This window comes from Pteropus vampyrus, unplaced genomic scaffold (genome assembly GCF_000151845.1).
Source record: "Pteropus vampyrus isolate Shadow unplaced genomic scaffold, Pvam_2.0 Scaffold336, whole genome shotgun sequence".
NCBI lineage: Eukaryota > Metazoa > Chordata > Mammalia > Chiroptera > Pteropodidae > Pteropus > Pteropus vampyrus.
This window is the reverse complement of record NW_011889117.1, coordinates 1,519,665-1,536,297: the sequence shown is the minus strand read 5'-3', so window position 1 is coordinate 1,536,297 and position 16,633 is coordinate 1,519,665. Positions and strand designations below refer to the sequence as shown.

Below are 16,633 nucleotides of genomic sequence, written 5' to 3'. Positions count from 1 at the left end.
TAAGTCCACAGAACACAAGTCTGTGCACTGGAGAGCCAAAAACTGCATGGGACAGCCCCACCAGCAGCCCTCCCCACCCCGCAAGCAGCTGGAGGCAAAGGGCCAGGCAGGCCTGAGCAATCTTTATTCTGCAGAGGGACAATGACCACAGATCCATTCAAGACCAGGTGAGCCGGGGACTAGTCCTTCGGGAGAGGGTAGGTCCAGGCAGGGGGCAGCGCCTCAGGTGGGGGAGGGGCAGACAGGCAGGAACTAAAAAAAAGATAAACCAGACAGCAGGGGTGCTGGGGGCGGGGGCGGGGCTGCTCCATACCTTCCCCCATCAAGCACCCAGAGGGACAACCCTAACATGACTGCATGACTAGCCCAGGATGCACCCAGGACAGAGTCAGAGTGGTTGGTGCCCCCTAAGGGGCAGCATCCCTGCCCAGCCCCCCAGGGGCAGAAGCAGCTCAGTTCAGGAGCCAGGAGCTCGCTGGGCAGAGCCTGATAGGGCCCCCCACTCCCAAGCCAAACCCCCTCCCCCCCCTACTGCTGGCTCAGAAGCCGAAGGTTTCCTGGGAGGCGTAGACCATGTAGAGGAAGCCGTCATCATCTTTCTCCTGCTCATAGATGTCTGCGATGGGCGTGGACACGCTCACCATGCTGTGCTGGTTCACCAGCAAGAAGAAGGCCTGCGTGGGGTTAAGCTGCAGGCGGCGCCTGAGGTGGACAGGAGGCCATGCTGAGTGTGAGGGGCTTGGCTGCTGGGTGGGTAGAGCCCGGACTCCCCCCAAATGATCCCAGCCCCTTCCAGAGGCTCTCACCCGATACTGACCTCAGCCCTGACCTTGATCTTTCCCAACCTTCCCCCACCCCTTCTCAGAAGGACCCGGCCCACCGCCGGACCCCAGCAGGACCCAAGTTCCCCTCTGACAGCTGCTGCCCACGCACCGGATTATCTTGACCAACTCGCTCATGTTGACATGGTCTGGGACCAGGAACTTGGTCTTGTCTAGGACAGGCAGCTGCTTCTCACCCTTGTAGCGCTCGATGATCACCTGGGAACAGGGTGGGGAGGGGGACGCATGAGCCCGGGGCGGGACCTGGGGCCCTGCAGGGGTGTTAGGGGGCCGCAGGACTCACCGGGATCTTGCTGGGGTGCTGGTCGCGGATCTGCTGCACCTCCTTACAGCGGTCGGCTGTGGAGGGAGAGCTGGCAGTGAGGCTGGGCCGAGGTCCTCCTCACGGTTGGCCCCGCCTGTCCCAGAGGGGCGGACCCCGGCCCCACCTCCCCAAAGCCCCCGCCCCCGGGGCCATTGGGCAGGTCCCGGCCCAGGCCTGAACCTGCCGCCTAGCCTGGGGTCCAGCTGGAGCCTGACGTCACGGGGCTGACGTCACCTGCAGCAGTCAGATCGGTCGCGCCTCCCACCCCCCCTCCCCGCAGATCGCCCGCTGGGCCTCACCGAAGCTCCGCCGCTGCTTGAAAGGCCGGTCAGAGGGCATCTCGCGGGCCCGGCAGGGCGCACAGGCTGAGGCTCCGAGGTGCACGGCGTAGGGATGTAGCTGTGGTTCAGGGGCTCCGCACCTCACGCTCAAGGGCTCCGGGGCTCACGCTGAGCCCGGCGGCGGAGGCTCAGGGAGGTAACTCGCCTGGGTGACGTCAGGTCACAACATTCCTTAAAGGGGAGGCCGGTGCGCTGCTCCCATTGGGCCGACGCAAAACCCGCCCGCCCAGACCGTGACGTCAGGGCGCAGAGAGCCTGGATCCCCGACTCGCTCTGTAAAGGGCGGGGGCGCCCAGGGCGCGTCACAGTCCTGTGACGTCATGGCCTGTGTGGCCCCTCTCCCCCAGGCCCAGGCTGAGCCGAGACTGAAAAGCCGGGTGCTCGCAGCTCCAGAGGCGGCGGGAAAATCGCAGGCCAGGATGCAGCTCGGCATCCTCTGCTCCTGCTTCACTGTCATCTGACAGTGCATACGCAGAGTCTCTTAGTTCCAGAGGCGCTGAGGATAACAGCAGTTAACCAAAAGTCCTCCTCTCATTCCTGGAGCTTATGGTTAGAGAAAAAGGTGGGATAGGGAGAGATTAAAATATAAAAGCAAGATACTAAAAAGGAACACAGATTTTAAAAGGAATTTCTAGAATTGGCGAAAAACTATTGAAATTCAAGTCTCAAAGGATGAGGCAAGAAAGATTAGACACCGCAGGAGAGAATCTCTCTGAATTGAAGGATAATCAGAAGTGATTAAATAGAGAAACAAGGTGATGGAACATATAAAAGAGGAAGTGACCTAAAGTTGAGAAGAACTCACACGGCCAATCAGAATTCCGGAAGGAGAGAAAAGAAAGATGGAGAGGCAGTTCCTGAAGAAGAGCTTCCAAAATTGATTAAAGACCAGGATCCTCACATAAAATCCAGAGCAGAATAAATAAAAATAAAAGCATCTAGGCACTTTGTAGTGAGTTTATAGAACTCTAAAAGAAGAAATTAGGTGAGAAAATGGTGAGCAACTAAACTGGGAAACACATAAGTCATTTAACATGCACTTACTTGGCACGTGAATAGTGATGATTAATTTGTGGGTTGCAAAACAAGGAGCATGGGACACAGTGACAGGTAAGACTGGAGGGGGTAATCAGAGTTCAAGTATTCTAAGAAGATTTTTTTGAGAGGAGGAGGATAAAGATGATAATTGTCTAGCTTTGTAAAGTCAGGTACGTATTTCAGACACTTAACAGAAATCGCTAAAAGAATAGAAATAGGAAGTATAACTGCCAATGCAGAAAAATGGTTAGAAAAGGATATTAAAATACAATGGAAGACAGAAAAGATGAAAAGGGAAGCAAAGTAAAAGAATGGTATATAAATGGTACAAAACCAGAGGTAGAAAATGTTTCATATTCACCTATTAAAACAGGGATGATCAGATTGGCAGCAACAACAAAAAAATGCAGCTCTATGCTGTTTACAAGAAGACATTTAAAACCTTAGGTCATCAAAAGTAAAAAAATGGAAAAAAGTACACTTGAGAAAAACTAACCAAAAGATTATCTATAGAAAAATCAGACAAAATAGGCTTTAAGGCAAAAGACATTATTAGAGACAAAGAGGTCACCACAATGATTAAAAGAACAATATCTAGGATGACATAACAATTCTGAACTTGTATGTTAGAGGTAAAAAAAAAAAAAAGTCAAAAAGTGTTTAAAGCAAAAGTCTCGGTACAAGGAAAAATTGCCAAATCCTCCAGCATAGTAGGAGCTTTAAGAGCTATTTCAGTAACTGATAGACCAAACAGCCAAAAGAATATAGAAGATTTTAATACTATTAATAATCCTCATCAATGGACTCTGATATAACCCTGAACTCAATATGTTACTTTCAAGCACATAGGAAACATTTACCAAAAAAAAAAAAAAAAAAAAAATGACTTAACTACTAGATTCTGAGAAATTAGTCAACAGATACCAACTACTCCATTTCATACAACAGTCCCTGACCACAGACACGAGCCAAGTAAGCTCCAAATTTAAACATTTTTCTTACAAAATGTATTACTCAAATATGAAATCATATAGAAATGAAACCTATTTAGATCAAACCAAAAATGAGAATACATGTAAAAACTCAGGGTGGGGCGGGAAGCAACTAAAGCAGCATTTAGAAGATTTATAGCCTTGTATGAGGTAAGAAGTAATATGGAAAATTTATGAGCAGTGTCAATTTTAAAAAGGAATAACAGTGTAAACCCAAAGAAAGTGAAGGATGATAATAATAAAGAGCAGAAATTGATGAAATAGAAAACAAAAACACTAGTGTAGACCGCAAAGCAAAGCTAGATCTTTGAAAAGATCAATACAGTAAACATTAATTGCAAAAAGAACATAACTATCTCGATATATCAGAAATGACAAAAAGATTTTAAACTTTATGCCATTAGTAAATTTAAAGTTTAGATGAAAAGGACAATTTTCTAGAAAAAGATAATTTGCCAAGACTAATTGAAAAAGAAATAGATACTGATTAGCCATATATCTCAAAAGCCACTAGTTCAACTGGTTTTCTAAGTGAGTCCTCTCAAAATAAATCCTTAAACTTGCAAACATGCTTAACAGTAAAACACCATAGTATATGGTAAAATGCTAAGCATTATTCCCTTTAAAGCCAGTTACAAAATTTTTAATTTTTTCATTGAACAAAATACAGTACTGCTATGCCCAGCCAGAGCACCAAGACAAGGAAAAGAGCAAAACTATCATCCATAGCCAGAATAACCAAAGGAATCTACAAACAATATAAGATTGCCAACTGATAAAGTTTGACAACACGATACAAAGTTTTAGAGGAACTTTTTCATACTGCCGTTGGGAGTGAAAATCATTTCAGCCATATTGGAGAACAATTTGACAAAATCTACCAAAACTGAAGATGCCTGTATCATACAAACCAGCAATCTCACTTCCAGGTGCACATGAGCCCTAAGAAACATGGTTAGGTATGTTCGCTGGAGCGTTTTCATAATAGTGAAAAATTGAGATGCACCTAAATGTTCAATATCTTGTATATTCCTGTGTCTAGAATGACACACTGTTCTAGTAAAAAAGAAAAGGAGTCAGCAAACTTTCCCTTTGAAAAACCAGACAGTAAATATTTTTGGCTTCACAGGCCATATGGTCTCTGGCAACCATCTGTTAGAGTGTGGAAGCAGCCTTAGACAACCAGAATGGGCATGGCTGTGGATATTTACTAAAACAGATTTGTTCCGAGGGCCTTAATTTGCTGACTCTTGATCTACAGCTGTGTGTGTTAAAGTGGACAAATCTCGAAGTTGCACGAGACTGCGTGTAATCAGCTGAAAAGAGTAACGGAAAGAACTAGGTTGGCCATGGACTTGGGGAAATGGTTCCACCTCTTTTGTCAGACTAAGCCCCGGGCTGAGGCTGCAGTGAGGGAGGAGCCCACCACCCAAATCTCAAGGTCTGTGCTCACTCTTCCTCTCACCTGACCCATCAGCAGGGCTAACACACCCTCCTCCAGTCCTCTGGTTTCTCTCATGACTTCATCCTCTCTCTCCATTTCTTCTGAATCTAAAATCCTGGCCTACTCCTTGTCTCTACTTGAAAGTCTAGCAAACATCTCAAACTTGACCTCCCCCAAATGAACCCACGATCTTCCCCTAACTGTAATCTTCCCAGTTCCAATCTGTCAACTTTGACTCCTTTCTTTTCCTCGCTTCCACATCCAATCCGTGCCCAAATACTATTGGTTCTACATTCAAAATATCTCCAGAATCTGACCACTTCTTACCACTTCTGCCACTGCCACTCAGGCCAAAGCTGCCACCATCTCTTGCCAGACTACTCCCGTCGTCTCCTCACTGATCTCCTTGCTTTGGCCTTGCCTGCTCCAGTCTGGTCTCACTACACTGACGAAAGCAATCCCGTTGGATCATGCTGTTCCTGCATCTCACTCATTCAGAGCAAAAGTCAAAGGCTAAACAGTGGCCCATGAGGCCTGTGGGATCAGCCTCCCCGCTGCTCCTCTGGCCTCATCTACACTCACCCTCGCCCCCTTGGCTTCAGCTATGCTGGCCTCCTCACTGTTTCAGGAACCCCAGGAACCCATTTGTGCCCAGGGCCTTTCTGTACTTATCGTTCCCTTTACCCAGAATATTCTTTCCCAAGATCTCTGCGTGGCTCACTCTCATCTCCAAGGTCTCCTCAGGGAGGTCTTCTTGAATGATCTTATTTAAGACTGCAGCCCCCACCCCAGTCACTCTTTAACTTCCCTTCCAGTGCTTTGCTTAATTTTTTGCCAGAGGAAAATTAATAGGTTAAATATTTTTCTAAACATTTATTACGAGAATTTTCAAGCACACAAAACTCGAATATGACTACCCATATACCCATCGGTTAGTCTATGCTTAATACTTGCTCCATTTGCTTCATCACTATCTGTCTGTCCGACCATCCATCCATCTACCCATTATATCTTTTTGATGCATTTAAAAGTAAGTTGCAATCCAACATTCATTGTGATAAAAACTTTCAACACAGTGAATGTAGAGGGAACATACCTCAACATCCTAAAGGCTATCTATGACAATGCCACAGCTAACATCATATTTAACAGTGAAAACCTGAAAACTTTTTCTCTAAGATCAGGAACAAAACAAAGATGCCCACTTTCACCACTTTTATTCAACATAATATTGGGAGTCCTAGCCAGAGCAATTAGGCACAAACAAACAAACAAACAAACAAATAAATAAATGGCATCTTTTTACTTCAGAAAGGAAGTAAAATTCATTTGCTGATGGCATTATATATAGAAAAATCCTAAAGACCCCACCAAAAAACTGTTAGAACTAAAATTTAGTAACATTTGCATGATACGAAAATTAATATACAAAATCTGTTGCATTTCTATACACTAATAACTGTCAGAAAGAGAAATTAAGAAAAACAATTCCATTTAAAGTTGCATCAAAAGATAAAATACTTAGGAATAAATTTAACAAAGCACTACAGATTCAATGCAATCCCTATAAAAATTCCAATAGTATTTTTCACATAAATAGAACAAACAATTCTAAAATTTGTATAGAACCACAAAAGACCCAAATAGCCAAAGCAGTTGTGAGAAAGAACAAAGCTGGAGGCATCATGCTCCCTGATTTCAAACTATATGACAAAGCTACAATAAACAAAACAGTATGGTATTGGCATAAAATCACGCATAGATCAACGAAACAGAATAGAGCCCAGAAATAAACCCATGGTCAACTAATTTATGACAAGGGAGCCAAGAATACAAAACAGGGACAGTCTCTTCAGTAAATGGTGATGGGAAAAGTGGACAGCCATATGCCAAAGAATGAAATGGATCATTATCTTACACTGTACACAAAAATTAAGTTAAAATAAAGACTTGCATGTAAAACCTAAAACCATAAACCTCTTAGAAGAAAACAGGCAATAAGCACCTTGACATCGGTCTTGGCTATGATTTTTTGGATTTGACACCAAAAACGAAGGCAGCAACAGAAAAAAATAAATGGGACTACAAACTAACAGGCTTCCACACATCAAAGGAAACTATCGACAAAATGAAAAGACAACCTACCGAATAGGAGAAAATGTTTGCAAAGCATATGTCTGATAAGGAATTAATATTCAAAATATATAAAGAACTCTAACAAAAACACAATCCAATTTTAAAAATGGGTAGAGGATCTGAACATTTTTCCAAAGACATACAGATGGTCAGCAGGTACATGAAAAGGTGTTGAACATCACTAATCATCTAGAAAATGCAAATCAAAACCACAGGATATGACCACACATCTATTAGAATGGTTATTATCAATAAGACAAGAAATAACGAGTGTTGGTGAGAATGTGGAGAAAGGGAACCTTTTTCTACTGTTGGTGGGAATATAAATTTCCCCTATGGAAAACAGTATGGAGTTACCTCAAAAAATTAAAAATAGAACTACCATATGATCAGCAATTCCACTTCTGAGCACCTGAAGGAAGTGAAATCACTATCTTGAAAATATATCTGCACCCCCATGCTCACTGCATTATTCACAATACTCAAGATATAGAAACAACCTAAGTGGCCATCGGTAAATAAATGGATAAAGAAAATGTGGTATAAATATATACAGTGGAATATTATTCAGCCATAAAAATGAAGGGAATCTTGCCATTTGCAGTAACGTGAATAGATCATAATCTCACTTATATGTGGAACCTAAAACAAATCCAACTTCACAGATACAGAGAACAGATTAGTGATTGACAAAGGTGGGGGAAGGGATAGGGAAAATGGGTGAGGGGGGTTAAAAGTTACAAACTTCCTGTTATAAAATAAGTCATAGGATATGACATCCAGCACAGTACAGCACGGTGACTATGATTAGCAATACTATAGTGTATATATGAAAGTTGCTAAAACAGTAGAACTTAAAATTCTCATCACAAGAAAAAAAATTTTAACTACGGTGATGGATGTTAACTAATTGTGAGGATCACTTTTGCAATACATACAAATAATGAGTTATTATGTCGTACACCTGAAACTAATACAATGGTATATGTCAATTATATCTCAATTTTTTTAAAAGGAGAAAAAAACAGTAAGTTGCAGATATCAATTCACTTTATCCCTAAATCCTTCACATTCATGTCAGTATTTATTTTTGGTTCTTTTTTTTCTTTAGAAGGATAAACTTTACATACAATTAAACATAGATTCTAAGTGTGCATTTGATGAGCTTTGACAAGTACTCACACCTGTGTACCCCAAACCCCTATCAAGATAACAGAACGCAAACATCACCTCTTTACAAAGTTCCCTCTTGCACCCCTGCTCCAGTCCACTCCCACCCCCACCTCCACAGGCAACCACCATTCCAAGTTTTTCACCATAGATTAGTCTGACCCAGCCTTGAACTTCATATAAATGGAAGTCTACAGTATGTCATCTGTTGTGTCTGACTTCTTTACCACAACAAATTTTTTTTTTTTAATTTTTTTAGGCGAGGCAACCCTTGGTTGACCTCACAGATTGCAAGGACCTCGTCAGCTTACAATCCCTTATTTTTATTTATTTTTTTACGCCTACAGCACCTGGTCTTCCTAGGTGGTCTCCCATCCAAGTACTACCCAGGCCCACCCCTGCTTAGCTTCTGAGATCAGACGGGATCGGGCATGTTCAGGATGGCATGGCCGTAGACTACAACGAAGTTTTTTGAGGTTTATCCATGTTGCAAACGTCAGACCACTTCTTTATATTACCCAGTAGTTTGCATTGTATGGAAGTACTACAGTTCGGTTATCCATTCTCTTATTGATGGACACCTGGGCTGTTTCCAGTTTTTGGTGATTATGAATAAAGCTGCTATGAACGTCCCTGTAACAGTCTTTGTGTGTACATATGCATTTTGTTTCACTTGGACAAATATCTAGGAGTGGAATTGCTAGGTCACGGGGTAGATGTGTGTTTAGTTTTATAAGAAATTACCAGATCTTTTTCCAAAGTGATGGTTCCATTTTAGATTCTTATCAACAATATATGAGATTTCCAATTGCTGTGCATCCTTGCCAACATTTGGTGTTACCAGTTGTTTTAATTTTAGCCATTCTGGTAGGTGTGTAGTGGGACCTCATTGTGGGTTTAATAAGCTATATAATTTAAATTTTTAATCTTACTTTATTTCTCCCTCCCACAAACATGCAAGCCCCTTAAGGGCAGTGTTTTCTATGTTTGATTCCTGCTGAATCACATCACTTGAACAGAGTGTAGCACATGGTAGGTGCTCAGTAATTACTCGTTGGCTGAGGCACCCTTCTCTGAGCCCACACATGTCACGTCCCTGAGTCACTCACTGCCCATTTGAGAGTGTCAGTCTCCTTTCCAGACCATGTGCAGGCTTTGAATATGGGCCAAGCACTGCTGCTGGGCACTAAGGGGTCTGAGAGGACTGTTTGGGATTGTTGAGGAAACTGTCATCTCAGGGCAGTGTCTCACCCATGTTCAAGCTCACCGTCCCCACTCACCCTATTCCTGCTATTCTGGGCTTCTGACTGGGACTCTGACATGGCCTTGGCTGGCTTGTCACAAGAGGCTGGAGCAACCCCTGGCCAGAAGGTATGTGTGTGTGGGTCATCAGTTACTATGTGACCATGGCAGGTTCCCTCTCTGAGCTTCTGTTTGCTCCTTTACACAATGGCAGAGAGACCTCGGTCTAGTTTTACAACTTACTGGATAACTTTGAACAAATTCTTTCCCCCTGAACCCTCAATATTTTTATCTACAAGATGGAGATAGGAACAGAACCTGATTCTGAGGTTAAGGATCAGTTTGTGACCTGTAGGGCACAGTCATGGGGACACAGGGCCTGGAATCAGAGGGACCAACTTCAGTACCACACGGGGCTGTGGTATCTTATTTAAGGCAGTGAACTCACTCATAAAATGGGCCTAACATTGGGAGGACCCAGTGTCCAAATCAGGGACATTATCTCTGAGTAAGGATTGATTGTTCCTGTTTACAGACTCTAAGTGGAATTTTCCAAAGATTTAAAGGCCTAAAACTCACTCAGAAGTCTCCAAGCCACAGGCTTGGGATGCCCCACCTCGCTCTTGAAGCTCACTGGGAAGTGGAAGCCATGACCACCAACTCCACTTCCCACATGGAGTTTCGGACCTGGCCTTTCCTTCCTTTGGGGCTCCCTCCCTCGGTCCCCTCCTCTTTATGTGGTCAGGGGAATGCTCAGTTTTCAACCCACCTCTCTGAACGATGGGCAAGGTTCTCTTCCTCCTCTGTTCTCAGCCCCTGCCCTCCCCAGACACCAGCCCTCAGAGCTGGCCAGTCACCTGGAGAGGTTGCCTCCCTAGGCCTTTCCAGCTGCGCCTCAGCGTTCTTGTCCTTCCTTGGCCCTCAGCTCTCCTCAGCCCACTCATATCATTCTGGGTCATGTCCATGTACACAACCATCAGTGCCTCCAACATGACAGTGATTCCAAACTCCCCACCTCCAGCCCCTGACTTTCCCTCTGGGTCTCAGGTCTGGGTCCTGAACAAAGGTTGCCTCAGAGGCTGAGGCTTCTCAAACTGAACACATCCAAATGGAGTCACCATCTTCCCCAATACCTGCACCTCCAGCTAATCCCCACCTGCCCTTGCATCCATCCCATCACCACGGCCTGACTCAGACACAACTGGGCTTGTCCCTCGCCCACCAATCCGCCCACACCTTGAGTCATCTCAAGCTTACCCCAAGTCACTCTCAAACCCATCTGCCCACTACTAGCCCTTTCTGCTGTCACTCTGCCAGGTCACCTCTCCTCTGAAACCTGCTCCACTTGGCCTTGGCCTCACACTTTTCTAGTCTCAGACTAGACTGCACCTCACCAATGCACCTCTCCTGCACACGCATGTCGAGGGGCACCCTGACCACCAGAATTCCAGCAAGACTTCTGCTTCCACCCTCTCATTATCAATTGCTTCCTGACCTGTCTCCACTTCCTCCTTGCCCAACAGTAATGCCACAGCCCATCATGATGATTACTTCCCAAAGTGCTTACCTCCTTCATTCTTCTGCTGAGTTAACCTGGCAAAATCCTAGTCTTGGTTAAAAGCCAGCTGTGAATTTACCACACAGCTGCACCCCTGGTTGCAAAAGATGATGCAAAAGTGTTGACTGCAACGATGCTCAGCTGGGCCCAGCCAGCCACCCCAGGCAAGCACCTATGAGTCCCCTTGAGGTCCCATTCTCTCACTTCAGGTAAGTCTTGATGCTCACCTTGGGAATCCCCTCCCCTCAAAGATACTGCTCTCATCCAGGCCACCAGCAGGGTTCACTTGGCTGTGTTCCTGATTCTGCTGGGCCCTGCATTCTCTACAGAGCCATCAGAATGCAAATTATGTGTACAATTTTAAAGATAGGAGACTTCAAAGATATTTCATGTCTGCAATGGATTCTCCTTGGTCTGTCCCTCCAGATTCTCCCTGGAGTTCCAGAAACTCCCATTCTTCAGTTACTTCATTGAAAAACGGCTAAAAGCACCTCGCGTAGCATTAGCTTATTGCAAACTTTTAACAGTTTTTACCCAAATACTTGTATAAAAAAAAATGAAATAGCAATTTAAATACTTGCAGCTGTTCCTTCTGATATTATTTTCATGTTTCTAAGCACCATGGTTTTCCTCCTATTTCTTTAGTTCTTACCATGGAAGGAGATGTATGTGACTCTTGACTCTCTCCGCTCTTCCCTTCCCTCAGCAGTTAGATTACTATTCAGGGTTTGCAGTATTTTGCCTGCATAATTATTATTCACAGCCAAGCCACATGATATGCCTTGGATTTGCTTTTTATTGTACAATTTTTTATTTTCTGGAGTTTTGGCTTAATTTTCCAATTCCTGTTTTGTTTTCCATACCTCAATACTAAATTATCCCTAAGTTTCTTGCAAAGCTAAAACTCTTCTCTGAACGCATCAGATAACCTTTCAAATTTTTCTTCTTGGAAACATCCTCCAACCCTATTCAGAACTCTGTCTAGGTTTACTGCCCGGCATCCTTCACCATCATTCTGATGTATCCCTTTTGTCTCTCATCTTTTGTCTCTCATGTTGGAGTTTCAAATTGCCTGAATCCCATGTCTTACTTTACTTCCTTATTTTGATGTAGGTTTCAGTAGCTTCCTGAAAAATGGTGCATGGCAGACAAATGACCTTCTCTATCTGAAAATATTTATCTTACTATTACACTTGACCAATAGTTTAGTTGAGTATAAAACTCTAGGTTGTAAATAATTTTTTTAATGAGGATTTTAAGGGCATTGTTCCACTTTCTTCCAGTTTCTAGTGATGCTGTTGGGATGTCCAATGCTTTTGCAATGTCTAATCCTTTGTACTCATTTTCCTTCACTCTCTGGCTTGTGTCTGTCCACTGTCTGAGATTTCATGATGATGGGGCCTGTCATGGATCTTTTTAAAATTAATTGCTTTGGATACTCAGAACTTTCAATCTGGAAACTTTTGTCCTTAGTTTTGGAAATTTTTCACATACTCTTGCTGGTAATTTTCTTCTGTTTTCTTTCTGGAACTCCTCTTAATCAGATGATGAATATCTCAGACCGATCCTTTCATTTTCTTACACTTTCTCTTCCATTCTTTTTTCCTATTTTGGGGGAGATTTTTCTCAATTTCTCTTGCAACTCTTCTGGTGAATTTATTCCCTTCGTATTTTCAATCTTTCAGGAGTCCCTTATCTCCGAATATTTTTGTTATAGCCTCCTCTGTTCTTAACCATATAAACCTCTATGCCAGTGGTTCTCAACCCTAGCTTCACGTCACAAAAACCTGGGGAGTTTTTACAAACTAATAAAGTCCAGGGCTTTACTCTCAAGGATTATGATTTAATTGGTCCACGGTGAGTCCCAAGCAGGTTTTTTTTTTTTTAATTTTAATTGGCTGTCTCATCTCCACTAGAAGTAAGTGCTTGTCATTATCTCCTTAGTGTTTAGACTGGGGCCTAGTGCGTATTCGGCATTCACTAACTGTTGAATGAATAAATGAATAAAACATTGTTCTGTATAGAAAGAATTATAAAATAAGAATTACAGGCAATCTACTTTTGTTCATGTTTTTCCTAAATGTATCTGAAAACTTAGTACCTGAAAGTTAAATAAGTCTTGCATGTCAAAAAGTATTTAACACCAAGAGTTAAAAACAATAATGAAATTCCCTACTTCATCTTGCCTTTTAGGCAGTCTTTTAAAACTTATTTCTTATAAACTAGGAAGTTAAAGTGTAATTTTTTTCACTAGTTTCTGCTGTGACCCCCAAAGCAATAGTTGCCATATGTAAGGAGAGGAGCAGGAAGGACCAAGGTTGGAGTGCAAAACAAAGTGGACCAGAGTGAGCTCAGACTTCTACCTGATCTTTAGCCTATGAAAGAGCTGGAAGATAAACAACCATTTTTAGAAGCTGGTGATGTGCTGTGAGCCTCACCACCCACAGAGGGAGGTGGTGGGGTGCTTCTTCTTTACTTTGAGTCAACAGAAGGAGAGTGTACAGAGGGAGACTCTGAGAACCAGGGCCAGCCAAGGAGAGTGCATCATCCAGAGTAAGGGATTGGCAGTTGAGAGGAAAACAAAGGGATGGGAGTGGGGGGACCAAGGGGCAGGTCTTTGAAAACTCATGAAAGACATACAAGAAGCTCAACTTTCAGCTATAAACACACACCAGGCTTAGAGTGCCAGCAGCCAGTTCACAGTATTGGTAAAGTATGAACCTTCCTCTCCCATCTTAGCAACACAGGACAAGAAGTGACAGTGTAAGGTGTGGAAACAAGGCCAAGGCCAAGCAGTTGGGTCCCCCCTGCCCCTCCACTGCAGAGGGCAAGGCTGGCAGTAGGCCTAAGCTGGGGAAGGGGCGGCCTCTGTCTCCAAATGCAGCTCAAAGGTTTTGTGGTTACACTGGACTGGACACATCATCACCCATCAGTGGAAAAAGCCCCGGACTTCCCTACATTCCATCCAGGGGCAGGAGAATGAGGCCCAGAGAAAAAATTTAGACAGGGGGAGACCAAACTAAAGTTGCTCTTTGATCCAATTGAACTTGTTTAATGTAACGACAGGACTGGCGCTTCAAGTGTGTTTTGTTTTCTTTCTCAGTTGAATGATTGACCAGCTAAAATTCATTAACACTGGATTGTGTCTACCAATTTGATGTGTCTGGCACCTTAAGGACTTCCACCTGCTGCAAATGATCGAATTTATAAGATCTCCATTTCTTTTTTTTCTAGTACTTCACTAGAACCTGAATTTGGTATGGATAGTTCAGGATTCTCAATGAAAAACTATACAAAATTAGTTGGTTTGAGTCAAACATATGAAAAGTGAGAAAGGCTATAATTCTGGAGTGTTTTAAAAACATATTTTTGGGGAAGGGTGATAACCAGCTTAGAGGAACATCAACTCCCAGAAACAGTGGCAAGTACTGAGGGAAAGGCTGAATGGAGATGGCAGCTACTCCATTTTCCCTGAGGCAATCATGTCCCAGAACTGCAGGCCTCTGATCTGAGATCCCAGCCAAGAGCTGTACCTTGGAGGGTGAATTTTAAACTTGATGAGAATCAGAACAAGGGCTGCTTCTGGGAATTAGGGGTGGAGTGGCTGGGAAGCAGCAGAGCTTTCAGGGGGAAGGATGATGTGATCTTGAGGTGGGGGGCTGGGTTGACAGGTGTATGCATTTGCCACTTAAGTGGTACACTTAGGATTTGTGCATTTCACGATATGTAAATCTTACCCTCTAAAAAAGCTAAACTAATTAATGATATAGATGTTGAAGTGTTTAGGAGTATGTACTACTATCTGCAACTGCTCTTTGAAATGTACCCAAAAATGGGATGGATAGTTATGATAAATATTAATGTTAACTGTAGAAGTTGTAGAGTAAAATAAAGAATATACAATTATTTCGACTCTGTATATTTGAAATTTTTCATAATGCTGGGAGCAGACACATCTTTGTTATATTGGCAGATGTATTTCTGAAACCCAGGAGCCATGTCCGAGACAGTGGTCAGTTTATAACCTTAGTAGGTACCATATTCCTGTATACTTGCTACTTTTAAGTACAGAAACACTAGAGTATTTGCATGTATTACACCATTATTTAGACTTTCAAATATCTGCATTTTTACATCTTAAAATGAGCCCAGGGAATTCTACATGCTGCATCAACTGGAATGCATCCAAGTGGCTTCCCATGTGCGAAATCCACTCCCAAGGGACCAGGAGGCAGAGAATCTTTGTGAGTCGCTTGGTTTTCCCCAAAGCCAGACTGAGCCTAAACTTTCCTCAGGACCTTGAGGAAGAGTTTTGGGATGGGGAACTTTAAGGCAAACGAGAGGATGTGACAGTGGGACTAAGGGAATCAAGAAGGGTCAGGTCCCCAAACTCTCTCTCTGGAGCCAGACTACCTCCTCCCCCAGGGACAGATGCCCACCCCTTCTCTAAAGCCTGATCTTCTCACATGCCAGGGAAAATGTATGTTAATCAGACCTTCTTCTCCCATTATCCTTCTAAGAGAAACTCAAGCCAGGTCTCGAGAACCTCACTCAGATCCCAGGTACTAGCAGCCACTGAGAACAAAGAGAAGATACTGCTCACCACACCTGACTTTCTTTTAAAATAGAATCTTTGAGATAATTATCAATTAAGGGTCATTTTGCTCTAGTCCTGCCATCACCCTCTCCTCTGGGTGTGCTTCCTGGGTCGGCAGGTACAGGCACACATGCAGTGGTTTCCTAGGCAATGTTCTATTTAGAGATTTTGGGGAAATTATTTGAAAGGATTATTTCTATAATAAGACAAACATGGATATATTATGGAGTGCAAATTCCTACAATCTTTCATTAAAATAGGAGATTTTGAAGAAATTTGCTGAGTTCTTACAAACTACACCCCTAAGCTCCCAAGGGCACATGTTTTACTTTACTGGAAAATTTATAAAAGTATGTTTGCTAGATGGAAGGACTCGCACTGTAAGCAAGGTTACTTTCAGGGAAGGAAGGACAATGAAGGGGGACTTCAAGGTCTGTGCTACAATTTTGAATCTTTTCCTTCTGTAATGAGATGAAAAGAAAAATCTAATAAAAAATAAATACATATGGTTTTTGGGAGAAAAGTCCCAGAGTGCTGCTGGATGATGAGTGGCCTACAGCCTCATAGAGTAGCAGGCACCTTCTGGGACTCCCACACATGGGTCTAAGAGAAGGCAGATGTTTAACCAGGATGGGCTCACTCAGGTGAATCGGACCGTCCAGGATTTCTGGGGAAGGCAGAGCGGAAGAGCAGAGCTTTTGGAATCAAACACCTGTGCTCCCAGCTGTGAGACCTCGGGCAAATCATTCTCTAGACCCCAATTTCCTTATTTTTAAGATGGTTTATAACACTCTGTCTGTAGGGTACTGTGAGGATGACATGAGCCACAGTATATAATACACCAGGTGCATTCTGGGTACTCGAATATCGCTCCTTTTCTTTCCCCAGGGCAGTGTAGTAGAAAAAACTTACAAGATGGGAGGGAAAAATGATAAAAGAAGTGGCTAGGGACAAGAGACCCAGATACTA

The 16,633-nt window shown here is 43.3% G+C and overlaps 1 protein-coding gene and 1 non-coding gene across 3 annotated transcripts; both read right to left on the bottom strand.

The window, feature by feature from the left end:
- Positions 1–101: 101 nt before the first annotated feature.
- On the bottom strand, positions 102–6,090 carry MAP1LC3A (microtubule associated protein 1 light chain 3 alpha). Of its 2 annotated transcripts, XM_023522219.1 has the most exons (5): positions 1,446–6,090; positions 1,126–1,181; positions 934–1,040; positions 533–702; positions 102–252 (listed from the first exon to the last, which is right to left on the bottom strand). In XM_023522219.1, exons 1-4 carry the CDS (start codon positions 1,483–1,485, stop codon positions 540–542), a joined length of 366 nt encoding a protein of 121 aa, XP_023377987.1. In that variant the 5' UTR covers positions 1,486–6,090; the 3' UTR covers positions 102–252; positions 533–539. The 2 variants fall into 2 exon arrangements, with proteins under 2 accessions (XP_023377987.1, XP_011376594.1); XM_011378292.2 differs by having other exon boundaries at positions 102–702.
- Positions 6,091–8,605: 2,515 nt separating this feature from the next.
- On the bottom strand, positions 8,606–8,724 carry LOC111730871. Its single transcript, XR_002776844.1, has one exon. It is a non-coding gene; the product is annotated as a 5S ribosomal RNA (ribosomal RNA).
- Positions 8,725–16,633: the final 7,909 nt, after the last annotated feature.

Excerpts from the sequence above, each read along its gene's own strand:
- MAP1LC3A (XM_011378292.2), bottom strand. The coding sequence starts at position 1,485 with ATGCCCTCTGACCGGCCTTTCAAGCAGCGGCGGAGCTTCG. Across the intron at positions 1,182-1,445 it reads CAAGCAGCGGCGGAGCTTCG|CCGACCGCTGTAAGGAGGTG; the intron begins GTGAGGCCCAGC and ends CTCCCTCCACAG. Across the intron at positions 703-933 it reads GAGTTGGTCAAGATAATCCG|GCGCCGCCTGCAGCTTAACC; the intron begins GTGCGTGGGCAG and ends TGTCCACCTCAG.